This window comes from Acanthochromis polyacanthus, chromosome 8 (assembly GCF_021347895.1).
Source record: "Acanthochromis polyacanthus isolate Apoly-LR-REF ecotype Palm Island chromosome 8, KAUST_Apoly_ChrSc, whole genome shotgun sequence".
NCBI lineage: Eukaryota > Metazoa > Chordata > Actinopteri > Pomacentridae > Acanthochromis > Acanthochromis polyacanthus.
Genome location: NC_067120.1, coordinates 29,144,740 through 29,161,029, shown reverse-complemented (window position 1 = coordinate 29,161,029; position 16,290 = coordinate 29,144,740). Strand labels below are relative to the sequence as shown.

The 16,290-nt window shown below is 39.8% G+C and overlaps 1 protein-coding gene across 1 annotated transcript in view; it reads right to left on the bottom strand.

The window, feature by feature from the left end:
- Positions 1 to 1,619: 1,619 nt before the first annotated feature.
- The window catches only part of pard6a (par-6 family cell polarity regulator alpha), a 39,846-nt gene continuing 25,175 nt past the window's right edge, over positions 1,620 to 16,290 (bottom strand). Inside the window, 7 exon segments of the mRNA XM_022212045.2 lie at positions 1,620 to 2,088; positions 2,090 to 2,276; positions 6,079 to 6,269; positions 6,834 to 6,959; positions 12,099 to 12,133; positions 12,136 to 12,358; positions 12,360 to 12,388. Of these exon segments, the coding sequence (XP_022067737.2) occupies positions 1,954 to 2,088; positions 2,090 to 2,276; positions 6,079 to 6,269; positions 6,834 to 6,959; positions 12,099 to 12,133; positions 12,136 to 12,358; positions 12,360 to 12,388 (926 nt within the window). The 3' untranslated portion in view covers positions 1,620 to 1,953.

Below are 16,290 nucleotides of genomic sequence, written 5' to 3'. Positions count from 1 at the left end.
GCAGTGTGTGACAACATCACCCAGCATTTCTGACTGTAAGGATACTCCCAGCTTCAAGACATACACACCGAAACACAATCTTATATGAGCCAGATAACAGCACAGGAGCATTCCACATGGCAGAAATATTATTATTTGTCCTGATACCGATGCTTGACGGCACGTTTCTGTATTTTGTTTGGCCTAAGAGCAACTGAAGTCTCTGCTTATGAGATTAACAAATTTAGAGTGAACATCACATAAAAATCACACCTTTCCAGCCCCTCACTGTTTATTCTGTAATAGTTCTAAAAGTCACATAAGTGACTGTGTTCGTAGACTTGTGCCTGATCAAAAAGGCGAAATCTTAGCCTTACAACATAGCAGAACTGACCACATTCTTGACCACAACCCAGAGCATGTTGCTGTGGAATTACATGTACAAAAATATTACTTCAAAAATGTTAAGCTTTCAGTTAAACTGCCAAGAAGGTGGTGATTATTTGCTGAAAAAAAATTGAAGGAATGAAAAAAGAAAATAAAAATGGCAAGTAGATCATTGATTTGTGATTTGTAGGTAAATTACGTTCAGTTCCATTGGTTGTTGCACTATTTCAGTGCCAACAGTGTGGGACGGCACTTCTTCTGTGTACAAACTGCTTGCCGTCTCCACTTGCTATTCTGCTTCATGGACATGCAACAGCACTGTCAATATAACTATAGAAACAAGGAGGGTGTGGTGATTAATAAATGCTCTCTTAGCCAATCACAGCACGGCTCTCAGTGCTCGGGTGATGGATTTCCACTATCAGAGGCTTCAAGTTTATTAAGAAGTGTGTCCTTTTGCCTTCAGAGGTTGCAGGTGTTTATTGAACTAAAGAAGAAGCTTAAACAACCATATCAATTGATATATATTTATTTAAACTGATTTACTGATGTTTCTGTTTTGATCATAATGAACCTTTATTTCACACACCAATTATATGCAATGGCTGTACGGCAAGTAGCACTTGATTCAGTTACTGTTGTGCTTTTGCTGCTAGCCCTGTAACTTGCTGTCGTTGATCAATCATCCAAGTGGTAGTAAAGTAACGCTGCGCCAGAAACAGACATAGTTCTAAGGCATCTATTTGTAGCATTAAGTCACATATTCCATTCCACCAAAATACCAACAACTTTCTTTTTAGTGACCTCACACCTGCCTGTTGCTCAGCTTCCATCTGTGCACCATGTGCTGTGAACTGGGTGACAAAATAAACCACAGACAGACAAAGAGATATCAAAATCATGGAGCTACTAAACTGACACAGTTGTTCTGGTGTGAAAATTGAACCTTAATGTTAAACACTATATTGTTATTGACTATATATCTTTCAATGTCTTGGTTTGTTCAGATGGCCACTTAAACTGCAGTTATTAGTGATGATCTGATTGGTGCACCAGTAGGTTTGCAGGTTTTGTAGTACTTGACAAGCATTTTGGATACAGACATTATCTTAACTTAACTTGTTGACATCAAACCAACATATGGCTTTTGCAGGAGCATATATATGATATATATCTATATCTCTATATCTGTCTATCTATCTTTCTATCTATCTATGGACATATAGATATAGATATATGTACACAATACATAACATCATATACATACATATATCTTCCAGAACTTGACTATTCAGCTCTATATATTGCCTCAGGAAATGATCCACCAAGGCTGACAAGAGGTAAGAAATTCGTAGACTGTTCTGAACAAGGTTTGTGTGGTCCTGTCAGCGCACTTAACTGTCCACATCTCCCTTTAACTTTAAAAAGGGAAACTTACAGGGGATCAACAGGCAGAACCTTGAGAAGAAAAGATGCTGCTGAGTCTGTCATCTGACACAATTATCTGGAATCGTCATGGTTACAGCACTGTGACTGTAACATTCCATAATCCCTTTGTAACAGTCAGTGTATCATTTGCTGTCATGGTTACAGTGTTACTGTGTTGCCGTCCTCTCTCATGCTTTCTTGACTGCTGCTAGCTGTGTGGGAAGGGTTTCCGTTGTGATTGGACATCATCACAGAGCTGTCACTCAGGGATGCTCCAATGCTGTTCGGCAACGAGAACACTCTGTGGGAAGGGCCTACCCACAGCGAAGTTGTGCGGCCTGTTGCTTGGTGAGTCTCTGTTGAGGTTAGTGCTGTTGCTGTTAGCTACCCTGTGGGAGTCGTAGGGTGTCAGGCAGTCATTCTCCAGAATGAGGTCGCCGTCATCATCTTCATCATCACTGTCGCCCTCAGCAATGCTGTTGCTATAACAACAAATAACAACAAATGTCATGGCAAATGATTTTAGAATGAATCCAGAAGTTTAACATTTTGTGATGAACAAAACAATACTAATCTTTTCATCAGTTTTTTTCTTATGCTGCCTCCACCCACAGTTCAAAGACATGCAGGGCAGGCTAGCTGGTAAACTTAAATTGACCATAGGTATAAGGATGCATGATTGTCTGTCTCTTTGTGTTAACGCTGTGACATACTGACGTCCTTTTCATGGCATGCCCTGCCTTTTACCCAATGTCCAGCTGGATCAGGCTCTAGGTCTGCAACCATCTGTCAGAGGAATCAGGTAAAGCTGAGGGATGGATGGATGGGCGTCCACCAATATGAATGTAAATTCAGCATTCATTTTTTTCCTCAGTTTTTAGCTGTGGCCTTCGGTCTCCACAAGCAGCAAACATGTCCACTGTGTTCTACTACAGCCCTTTTCAGACATGGAAGACATAACATTACTGCTTCATTCTGTCATTTAGACAAACCACTCCTCCCAACCACCTCCTAACCCTCATCCTCCACTCTGCTCACTTCAAGCATACTTGCACGGACAAATTGTGTGCAATTAAGTAACCAGTTCTCTGCGCCTGACTTACTCACCGTACACTTGCCAGCTAATGGAGCCACGCTCTCCTCATTCTCCCCTCTGACTGAGGAGAACGTTTCTAAACTATTGTAGTGACAATAGTGGGACTGTTGTCCCACTACTTGTCCACTGGACCTGATACCACCAGACCTCTTACATCCCATTTCCCCAGCACTTAACCTGCAGTTTACAAACACCATCAATTCCTCACTTGCTATGGGTATGTCCCCCACTGTACTTAAGCAAGCTCGAGTCGCTCCAATACTCAAAAAAACCACACTCGACCCAGCGCAGGTCGACAACTACAGACCAGTTTCACTTATGTCCGTCTTGTCTAAAATACTTGAGCACTGTCTTTTGCTGTTTAGATCTGTCAGCTGCTTCTGACACAGGTAAACCACCCACATCCCTCTTCTCCACACTTACTGAGCTTGGCATCTCAGGATCAGCCCTCACCAGTTCATGTCCTGCCCTCTCAGGAGATACTTGTTTGCTCTGCAGGACTCTACTGCTGCTGTCTTCAGTTCCTGCTTGTTCTCTGGGGTATTTTCCCATCAGTTTTTGTCTTCAACAAGTCAAACACATGCTCCAATTGGTGATTGACTTGACTATTGGCAGAACATTCTACTTCTTTGCCTTAAAGAACTCTTTGGTTGCTTTCGCAGTATGCTTCAGGTCATTGTCCATCTGCCCATGAAGTGCCGTCCAATGAGTGCTGAAGCATTTGGCTGAATTATGAGCAGATAATATTTTCCAAAACACTTCAGAATTTCATCCCTGCTGCTTTTGTAAGCAGTCACATCATCAATAAATATAAGAGAACCAGTTCTACTGGCAGCCATACATGTTGACGCCATTAACGTCATGCTTCACTGATGAGCTGGTGTGCTTTGGATCTTGAGCAGTTCTTTCTTTCTCCATGCTGTTCTCTTACACACACCTGGTCATGGAACAGCTGAGCAGCCACCTGCCCTTTTCCTTTTGGTCCGTTGAAAAGTGGTGGGCACATATACTGTTGTGCTCATAAGTTTACATACCCTGGCAGAATTTGAAAAATGTGCTCCATTCTTTAGTGAAAACATGAATCATCAGAGCAAATACAATTGCATGAAAATAAATAGCTTTGTCTGAACACCAGCCCTAAGTGAAAAAAAAAAATGTTTCCATGAACAAACATATTTGCTAAAAAATAAAGGACAATATTTCACAAATTTGGCCAGGGTATGTAAACTTATGAGCACAACTGTAAAATATTCCTATGTCGAAAATGCCCAAATATTTATAGACCTGATGCATAGTTGTTGATTTCACCAGATGACACCAGTCCTTCCAATGGCCCTTCTCACAGCTGTAATTACTCCACCTGGCCCCGTCAGGTTGAAAGCAAATGCAGACCTTTCGCGATGGACCTGACTTTAGAAACTCTTGTGGCTCCCAGAGTTTCCAGAAGTAAAATGGAAGGCAGATCCTTCAGTTACCAGCTCTGCCTGCTATGGAATCAGCTCCCAGGTTAGGTTCGGGAGGCGAACCCCCTCTCTATTTTTAAGGTTAGGCTGAAAACTTTCCTCTTTGATAAAGCTTATAGTTAGGGTGGCTCAGGATCACCTGAGGTGTCCCTTAGGTATGATGCTATATTTTTAGACTGGTTAGGGATTCCCATGATGCACTGAGCTCCTCTCCTCTTTCTTCCATACAGTTATATATTACCATTACATATCACTAACTCTGTGTTTCCCCACTGAGGTCCTATGTTTGTTCTCTGTGCAGGTGTCTCTGGATCTGGAGCTACACATCTCTGATCTGCAGTTTCTGGTCTCACGAACCTCTAACATGTTCATTGTTCTGTCTAAACTGCTTATCTGTTCTCCACCAACAACGGCTTCCTCCCACAGTACAAAAACATGCTCAGGTTAATTAGTTATTCCAAATTGTCCATAGGTGTGAGTGTGAGTGTGCTTGTTTGTCTCTCTGTGTAGCCCCTGTAATAGACTGGCCACCTGTCCAGGGTGTCCCTGCCTTCATCCCAACTCAGCTGGGAGAGGCTTCAGCCCCCCGCAACCCTATTGAGGATTAAGTGGTGCATAGATAATAGATGGATGGATGTTCTCCACCTTCTGTCCTGCTATCCCCATCCCCTCCATCCCAACCAGTGGAGCCAGATTGAAACCTTCCCTGAACCTGGTTCTTATGGAGTTTTTTTCCTCTTTTGGTTAAATATCGTTTCTGCCCAGTATCAAGTGGCTTTTGAGAATGTTAAGACTTTACTCTGTGCTGCTCCACTTCTGGCTCCCCCACGTCTGGAGCAGCCTTTCAAACTGGCAGGGAAAAGCTACATATGTGGTGTCATAACATTAACATTTGTCAATCAAATATACCCATGAAAGTGACTGAAAGAGCCACAGCTAGTGCCATCTCTTTCATACATACAAAACTGGACAGAACATAAAATGACATTATGCGACTATGTATCATACTAATCACTCTACATTCATTCATTCTGTCATTTAATCCATTATTTATAGAAAAACAATCTTTTGCTGTTCACAGTTTATGTATGATTGTTGAAAATGTGTGCCCTCTTGAAGGTGCTGAACCTACATCATGTTAAACCTTCTGCATCCCAAAACCCACTAATGAGTTGAAAAGGCATGTTACCTTTTAAAAATCACCAAAATTACACCTTTAATGAGAGCCAGTAATTGTAAAAACAAAACGAAGTGTCAGATTTTCAACCTTCCAATGGACGGTCATTCCACTAATTTCCCTGCTGTGCATCTCTGTCTGGATAACTAACCAAATTTAAATTTAAAGTCACGATATTTCATCAAAATTCATGATATGTCTCATTTAAAAATTTGCACAAAAAATGTTTGCATCAAATATTGTAAATGACAAACAATTCAGTCAAAACAGTCAAGTGGCAGAAATTCAGGGACTCTGACTGAACTGGGCCGACTTCAGTGCAATTGTGTGACATCTTTCTGCTGCAGTCAATAAAAATGTGAGTAATAAACTATCATTAGTATGGAGGGCCACAATATATTTCAGTATTGGTAACACCTGTGGACATTTGGAAAATGCTGAACATGTTTTTACCCATGGGCCACAAAAGTACTGAACTATCACTAGAAAAAATGTAATCTTATAGCTAAGTACAATATTGCATAAAATTTGTCCTGTCCATTACATACCTCGCAGTAATGGGGTTGCTCTGAGAGGCAGGGCTTGGTGAGTCATGTGACAGAGCAGAACCAGCTGAGCCCACCGAACCAGAGTTTCCCACTGAAGATTTACTCCCGCGATGCACAACGTTGTTCCTCTGGTTAGCCGGTTTCACTGTAACAATGAGGTTGTGGCTGTTGGCCACCATCATGTCTGTAACCTGAAATCACAGTCAGACTCTCACTTCGGGAATGTGTGAAGAAACACTAGAAAAATTGCAAAAACAAAGACAAAGATTATATTTGAAAGAAAGTTTCCTCTCCTTCAAATATAATCAAGGTCAATACCCTCGTAAGATCGGGCCATTCCTGCAACCCAGCTGCGTTATGGTATTCCACTGACTTCCACATGTTACATTGATTTCATTGAATATTTAGTTAATAACTGTATGTTCCTTGTGAGGTCACATTATTTAATATTACTGCATTAAACACCTTCAATGTGCCACGTTTTGTTTCAAAAATCCTAACATACACTAATCCAGTACAATTTCATGTTCTAATTTACAGGCAAAATAAATGGCGGTCTGTTATTAGAACTGATTTTCTGTTATTAGAATGATCATATGTGTGTTATGTGAGGTAACATATATAATTTATATAACACAAACAGACAAACAGAATTTTGGTATTTGGTTCAGAAATTCTGAATATAATTCTGTATTTATTGACTTTTGTGTGGGCTTTCAGGTTTCCATGAGGTTAATTTCTGGCTCTATATTTACCTGATCCAAAGATTTTCCTGCAACATCGATGCCGTTCACCTCGAGAATCTCGTCGTTAACACCCAGCAGCCCTGTGCTCTCTGCTAGCCCACCACGGACCAGACGAGATATAAATACCCCTGGAACCTACAAGAGGATGGAAGAAATGTCAGTCCACAGACAGACAGCATCCCCTAACATCTGCTACATTTTTGCGTGATTGTATTAGCCTTTTTCATGTGCAGTATATAACTGAAGGGACTACACCGCTGTGCAATATCACTTAAATTTCAAATGGTTTAAAATTGTACAACCTTACAGTGACTGTATTACATCTAAGTAGAACAGTAGGGTATTTGCTCTTGATTTACTATATAAAAATACAGACCTGAAGAGTCTTTTTTCAGAAGCTCTTTGTTGTGTTGCTCTCTCTCTCTCTTTTAAAAAATAGAAAAGTCTTTTTTTTATTGAACTCAAGACGTGGCATACTTCACCAGGTAACATATTTCACTTTTTTCTTGTTTAGAATCTCTTGTGACACAGTGCGTTGAATCATTGTCAAGTTCTCTTTTGCCAACATTCTGCATGCTGGGAGTCATCTTGCCAACCAGTGTTTTGGTACAACCAGCTATTTATCGTACATTACTGTTGTAGTCAAGATCACCTAAACAATGACCAAGTCTTGAAGGAAAAGGTGCCGGCTTCTGTGGCAAAAAAAGGTTGAATACAGAATGAAGGTCTTTATCATTTAGCACCTAGCTGATGAAGGCACAAGGTTTGATAATGTTGGTGTCATATTGTGCGTGTTGTACAGTACCAGTCAAAAGTTTTGGACATACCTTCTCATTCAGTGCTTTTTATTTATTTGTAATATTTTCTGCATTGTAGATTAATACTGCAAATTAACCCTTTTTTGCTTACAACATAATTGCACATCTTCTTTTAGAGTTTTGATGTCCTAAGTATTAATATACAATGTATAAAATAATTAAATAAAAAACATTGAATGAGAAGATGTCCAAACTTTTGACTGGTAGTGTACAACACACACAATGAGGGACAATAAGTCAATCTAAAATAAATGTTTTATGGTTTTGTCAAGTTTACAAAAGTTTAATGTGAAACTAGTATGCTGCCATGCTGAAAAAAAATTCTGGTGAGAACCCTGCAGACTATGTGAAAGCTTAATTGAAATGCTTAATATCACTGTCCATTTGTGTATGAGTTGGTCAGATGACAATTTCTTATTCAAGATTCAATTTAGTTCTTTCTTTTCATGTTATTTTTTTTGCCTTTTTGGCACAGTGGAGACCGACAGGAAAGGAGAGAGAAGAGTGGGGGGAAGACATGCAGCAAAGGGCTGTGAGCAGGAATCGAACCCGGCCCGCTGCCTTGGGGAAGCCCTGCTTAACCTGTTGAGCTCTCCGGGCACCCTCAAGTCAGTTCTAACTATGCATCACAAGATTGTCTAGCCAAATGACAGACACTGTCATTTCATGTGACTCACATAAGGCCTAGTAACAAAATCAAACTATTGTCACAATAATGTGGATGATGGATTTCATACTCTCACAATGAGTCTGTGGGGAATATTCATTTTACATATACATTAAACTATCATGTTTTTATTGCTTTCTGCTTATTACTTATAATCATTTTAATTACTCTTTTGCTTATCAATTACAGTCATCATTTTATTAACTTTATAATCACATTTATTACTTATGATCATCATTTATCACTTTTACTTACAATCATCATATTAATTACTTTGCTTTTACTCATGATCATCATGTTATTATTTTATTCATTACTTACAATCATCATTTAATTACTCTTTTACTTATTACTTATATTCATCATTAACCTTCGTTGATCATATTATGTGTGCTTGCAACTTGTATTAACCCTATAATCAAATGTAATAAAGTGCTTATGAATGCATGTTTGAGTTCTAGCTCATAACCTGGAAAAGTGTTGATCTAAGCAGGTTGTGCAAGTTTCAACATCTAACTTAAAGGAAAGTGTGTTTAAGGTAAATGCTTGATGCTCCACTTGACTAAAGGCTTGTGGTTACAACTGACCTTTCAAAGAGCTGAGGGGAAAACTCTCCCCTCGCTTCAAAACTAACAAACTGAAATAAGAATAGCATCTAGGATGGCAGTTTTAGTGTGGACAGGTTGACAGTTTTACAACAATTAACAAATAAAGAACATCCGGTTAAAACTATGCCAATACCTGGAAGAAAGTGGGGGGTCTGCGGTTATGGCAGAAAGACTGTGCAACCTTGTTCACGTACTCACGAGGACAGAGACAGGGCAAAAGGTTCAACAACAGCTAGATGTTAAACAAGAATAAAAGTTAAAGTATTAAACCATAAAACAATATTGGGGAATTAAGATAAGAATATATGTTCTAAGAAAAATACTTAAAAAGAAAATGTAATCAACTATGTCTAAATTAACAGTAAATTGGGGACAGGCATAGAAATCTTATATAAACCTATGAGGATCCTAGATTAAAATAGGATAAAATCAGATTAATCTGCCTATACAAATAATTAAATTATGATATTGTTGTACTATTATGAAATATAAATTTAATAAGCTGAATTAATAAAACTCAAAGCTCAGCATAAATTGAGCAAGAACTCAGACCTGTTGTCTGCAGAGAGTGAGTTGTAGTCCTGTGTAAAGCTCACAGGAAGTCACACCTCAGGCAGGCACATACAACACATGCAAAGTACTCTCAATACAGGGGTGAAGACTGGGCTGTGGTTGGACGAAGACTGAAAGACATCCGGCAGTGTGAACCATCAGAAGACAACAGCTTTCTTAGTTAAAAACTCATGTAAATTTAGAATTCGTTCTTTGTTGTGAACAGCTGCATGCAGAGGAATATTGTCTTAGTTTAAGTCAGTCTGATGCCAGCTAGATCAACATGGAGTCTGCATGCATGTATTTCTGTACTATCCAATGCGTTTTTATCTAAATATCTTAAATGAATATTTTGACTCTGGGTCATTCCTTGTCTCCGAGTGTTTTTCCCTCATTAACAGTACCAAAGAATCCGCTCTGACAAGTCTCATTGCTTTGGCTGGAAGACACTTTAAGTCTTATGCTCAGCTGCTTAAATTTTTTTTATGCAAGTAAAGATCAAATGTAAAATCATAATTTAAATTGACCAACAGGCCTCCCAGAGTTCTGAGTAGGTGATCTTGCTGTCAGCCACATGGTCCCACTTGCTACAGGCAAGCACTGTGCGGACTAACACCTCAATGTGAGGCCAAAAATATTCTTGTTAATCAAAGATCAGCTGAGATTCTTCTGACTGTTGAAGAAAGTTTTTGTACACGCTCACTATTCTGCAAGGCGACCTCTCTCCACCTCTGCACATACCTCCTCCTGATTAAGCTTTCACCTCTATATTCCTCAAACTTTGCTGTAGTGAGGTCTTCAACTGCTTCTTAGCCAACCTGACCATTTACTGCAGCTCCCACCTGGCTACTGTGCCGCAATCTTTCCTTAGCCCACTTAATTGCCTCCTCCGCATGCTACCCGCATGCCTCTGGATCGATCTATACCAACTGTTGAGCAGTCGATGAGCAGCTCCACTCCAAGACTCCGGCCGTGATGTGTTACGAGAGACACGTTCGCTGAACGTGTTTGCTGGCAACAACAACACAACAGACAACCGGCACAGTTTGCAATGCAATCTTAAACCTAAGGTGTGGAAGACTTTTGGATTTTAAAAGAAAGATGGAAAGTTGGATAAAAGTCCGGCCATTTGAAAAATGTGTAAAGCTGCGATTAAGTACGCAAGTAAGCACAGTATACTTTGCACAAGTACAGTAAAGTGAAAGAAAGTGAGTGTGCAAGGATGCATTCATATTGTGTCTCTCAAAAGACTAACTAAAAACAGGAATAAATTGTGAAAAATGAAAAGGGGATAAAATGCTCCTGTTATTACCTCCGCCAGGAGGTTATGTAATCACCGGAGTTTGTTTGTCTGTCCGTCTGTGTGTGTGTGTGTGTGTCTGTTAACAGCATAACTCAAAAAGTCATGGACGGATTTTCACCAAATTTTACAGGATGTCCGGAAGAGCACGAGTAAGAATTGATTAGATTTTGGAGGTGATCCATCTCTCAATTGTCCTTCGACCTTCACAAAATTCCTGGATCCAGACGGTGATTCAGATCACCTCCAAAATCTAATCGATTCTTACTCTTGCTCTTCCGGACATCTGTAAAAATTTGGTGAAAATCCGTCCATGACTTCTTGAGTTATGCTGTTAACAGACAGACAAACAGACAGACACACACACACACCACACACACACACACACACACACACACACCACACACACACACACACACACACACACACACACACAGACGGACAGACAAACGACATGGCGGAGGTATGCGTTCTCCATACTATTACTGCCACCTGAGCAAACAACAGTACAAAAACAGTATCTTGTCCAAAAATATTTTGTTTTCATCCCTTTTTATGGTATTTTTTCTGTATTTTGTGTCATTTTTAAACATTGAAACGTTTTTATTTTTGAAAAGTTTTTGCACAGTTTATGGATTGCAATATATTGAAGGGGTTAACGTTAACATTTTCTCATATTTAAAATAGCAACAGTCTGTCTACTCTGTGTGTATTCAAAAAATAAACATAATGACATTGTTCTGACCTGATACATTTCTCTTTTCTCATTTTTTTTCACCACACAAATAGATTCAAGCTGAATCACATCATAATGCATTAAAATGCATCGTTATTGAATTGTATCATAACTTATATATCTAGATTCATATCGGATCGCCTCTTAAGGCAGAGATGCACACCTCTAGTAATGAGCCTTTTATATCGTTGGAGGACTCCCCTGTGTCCAGGCACAGATGTTGTTTTTGTGAGGTCATCCATGAATGCTCTCATCGGGGATATTCAGGGCCATTACTGGACAAGGGACCTCTACACTCCCTTCTACAGACTTCACCAGCATGACACACTGCATAATACAATTATTGTAACATGGCAGAAAATGCAAACTACTGCACTGCACCACTGAAATAGGTGTGCTAAAACATGCAATATATACGCAGACCGATAAGTCAAATTAAAATCACAGTTGAGGTGAATACCGCCAAATAGACCTGTCAAAGGGTAGGATATACTAAACAGCAAGTAAAGAGCCAGTTTTTGAAATTTGTGTCAGTTTGAAAGGCAGCATGTTGTCTGGCTGGTAAGTAGCTGAAATTAAATTAATTATCTTACCTTCTCTACGCCCTGTGATGTCACCCGCACGCTCACCCATCACGGATGTAGAAGCCCAGTGGTTTGTGGGTACCGTGCTTGTGGAGTCGTACCCGCCGGTGTGTCTCAGGCAAAATGTCTACGTCGATGATGGATGAGATCTGTCTGAAGTTCTGCGGCAGGCCAATCATGAGGCCTGATTTGTTCTTTGAGTGGGCGGAGCCTGAGCCTGTTGTGCGCAGTCCCAGTTAAGCCGAGCCCTTTTTACGCCTCTGGAGAGAAGTTGGTGGCAAAGACGACAGGTTCATCCTCTTTAAGAAGACAAACAGAAGGAAGAAGAGAGTTAATCATTCAGAAATTGATTATTCACATTTTAATGATTTTAAAATGTCAATAAGAGTTACAAAACAAACATTACATGTCATTTCATAAAATACAGCAACGGCTAGAAACCTGTCCTGATGATTGACTTTGCTGTAAAGTAGAATAAATTTGTCATTTTACTTAGTTCAGGGATGGGATCAGCAAGTTCTGATTCTAGTGGAATGTTGGTGACGTGGGAGGGGGGGGGGGCGGCGCGGGCGGCGGCGGTGCAGGCGACTTCCAATCGCTGGGCCGTTACAATCGTCGTTATCAAGCTATCGTTAACGTTGTTACCATCTCGCGGGAGTATCAGCGACAATAAAGTGTTCAAACTTGAAATGAAATCGGCGGAAATCTGTGGATCCGCGGTAAATTCCAAAAAAAGCGGAATTCCGCGAATTTGCGGAAAAATCACATCCCTGTTAGTTTTATTGTATTTTCAAAATAAGATGTCCCAGTAAATACTTTGTCTTTCCCATTTACTGTCAGAGCATAAAATAAGAAACCATTTTTTTAGTTTATTTTTTGTTGCATATTTGTACAAGCAAACATTTGATCCCCTTTGAAAGACTGCCCACTGTTAAAGGTGATACACTGGAACACTGCAACAAGAAAAAAAAAGATTTTTCATCATTTATTCAACAATAATATCAACAGAAGGAATTTTCTTCTGCGGAAAAAGTACAAAGCCAGAGGAGGAGGGTTCTAGTCTGAGAAAAAAGAACACTCAGTTGTGTTTTCAAGATGTAAATTTAGAAGAAGAAAAAATCCTCACATATTCAGTGAGATTACAAATCAGTTTTGCTGGGGAAAAAAAAGATAAATGAGAAAAAGACTCAGAAAAATTGTGTTTTTGTGTCACTGGATGATGCCTCCACCATAACTTGGAAATTTCTCACTCTACAACTCCAGTTCATCAGTTATCCTCTACTCACGACGAAACTGTCATAACTGTGCAATAAAAAAATGAGTAGATACACCTTGCTGAGCCTGATCTAGGTAGGTCCCAACCTCCAACCCACAGGACCCACAGAATTCCCTGCCACCATCCCGGTACCACAGAGGCCTTGTGTCCGTATCCCACTGGGTCAGACAAGTTTTAACAGCATAAATGAGACCAACTCAGTATTAGTCGGGTGGTCATAATGTTATGGCTGATCGATGTACAATTCCATTCAAAAGTTTGGGGTCACCAAGGTCATTTAAATTTTCCATGAATCATGATCATAACTGCATAAGGGTTTTCTGATCATCAATTAGCCTTTTAACACGATTAGCTAACACAATGTACTAGTAGAACACAGGAGTGATAATTACTGGAAATGGGCCTCAGTACCCCTATGTAAATACTCCATTAAAAATGTCTCATTTCCAGCCAGAATAGTCATTTCAGACATTTTATGACACTGTGGTAGTATCTGCTCTTTTCTAAGCAGTTGTCTGCTAGAGAGTGGGGTGTACTGAAAGGGACAGAAAGAGACTGAACAGACTGGTCAGGGGGGCAGGTTCTGTCCTGGACTGTTCCCCTGACTCCATAGAGGAGGTGGGTTAGAGGAGCAAAGCTTACACCCATCATGGACAATCCCTCTCACCCACTGCATGAGACTGTGGGATCTTTAAGCAGCTCCTTCAGCAGCAGACTGAGACACCCACCCTGTACGAAGGAGCGCTATCACAGGTCATTCATTCCATCTGCTGTAACGCTTTACAATATCAGTCTCACTGGCTGTTATTAACATAAACTGGACTATATCATATCATGTTAAACCATGGTAAAATCTGCACAACACTTCTTGCACTGCTGACATTTTTGCACTTTTACAGTTACATTTGTTCCACAAGCCACTTTATGCTGCTGTCATTTATAGTGTAGTAATACTGTATTTATTCATTCATTCTTCATTCTTGTACATATTGTACATCCATCCATCCTCTATACACCGCTTTATCCTCATTAGGGTCGCGGGGGGAGCTGGAGCCTATCCCAGCTGATTCGGGCGAAGGCAGGGGACACCCAGGACAGGTCGCCAGTCTGTCACAGGGCTACATACACAGACGAACACTCACACTCACATTCACACCTACGGGCAATTTAGAGTACTCAATTAACCTCAGCATATTTTTGGACTGTGGGAGGAAGCCGGAGTACCCGGAGAAAACCCACGCATGCTCAGGGAGAACATGCAAACTCCATGCAGAAAGATCCCAGGCCCACCCCGGGATTCGAACCAGGGATCTTCTTGCTGCAAGGCGAAAGTGCTAACCACTACGCCACTGAGCAGCCCACATATTGTACATATTATTGTTATAATAATTATCATCACTGTACATATGGTTAGTGTTGCTTTGAAAGATGTTGCTGCTGTAACACTGGAAATTTCCCGACATGGGGAATTATAAGGATTATCTTATCTTATATACATCTTGAATGCATTGTAATTGAATTATTATTATTATAATTGTTATTTTTTCAGAATAACAGTCAGATTCATTGTTTGTAATATAAAAGCGCTTATCTCGGGGATTTTTCCCATTAAGTAAAACAGTTGAAATATGATTACTTTCCAAACTAATAACAAGTCTGTGTTCCTTCTGCTCTTTACTCCTCAAAGACAATATTCACTCATCCATTATCTATACACAGCTTAATCCTCTGTGGGTTGTGAGGGGGTTGGAGTCTATCCTAGCTGACTGAGAGTGAAAGCAGGGTTCACCTGTACAGTTAACCAGTCCATCACACAGCTCCTATATGTCTGGCATTTTTAAAAACAACAACAATAACAACAACAAAAACAGAAACAGACCCTATTAGTAAATGTTTTATTCTCTTATTCAACCTGTATTTATTCAAAATGTATCAATTTAAACCGTATCAAAAGCTGAAAAACTTGGAAGTGCATATTGTATTCTTTAGACTCTGAAGCCCAGCTTCCCATTCTATCTTAAATGCATATTTATTCATGACTGCAACCACATATTTTTGCTGCCTACAGTCATTGAAGCATGCTGACAATAGAGCAATAATTAAATTGAACAATGGCAGCAGCTTTTCAAACCTTCACTAATATCAAAATTTACAGATATGATTAAAACCAGTTTTGTGTTTGGCAGGAAGGTTGTGAGAACTTCCAGCAGTGTTGACCCGTTGCAGTCATTCTCACAGAGGGTTCTTTACATACTTGCAGAGCACCCTTAGTGGTTTGTTCATATAATCTAATTTAATGGAGCAGAGCACTGAATATTTTCATGAACTTTTTTTTGGAAGAACTTTAATACAATTCAGTCCAAAAATATTATTATCTGTATCAGATTTCATGTCTGGACCCTTTACTCTCACTGTAAGGGAATTTATAAATATTTGAATTACAATGTCTACATCATTTTCTAATTTCCCCTCTATATCCCCTCCATTCAAAAGAATAGAAAAATGATAGGGCACAGTAAAGGATATCAGAATAGTTCTTTTTCTGTTATACTTGTCATGCTCTCCACCTCTGCCTAGGTGGCAGCTGACCTCCCTTCTTCTGCCTGTTTGATTTTACCCACATGTGGGTGTGAGTGTGTGCAGCTATTTCCATAGCTTCTCAGTGAAGTAGAAGCAAAAGTATGCCTTGTCAAGGTTAATTTGTGGAATTTCTTGCCTTCTTAATGGGGCTGGGACCATCAGCTGTGTTGTGCAGAAGTCATTTTGGTATAGCCAAATCTGGCAACGGTTAGAATCCATATTATGGCACAAACCAATCAGCTAAGTAAAGAAAAACAAAAGTATTACTCAGTTAATAAATGGTTCATACAGAAAACGTTTGATTTTGTTTTTACTGTAAGTCCAACCCTCCAAAGGCAGAGATTT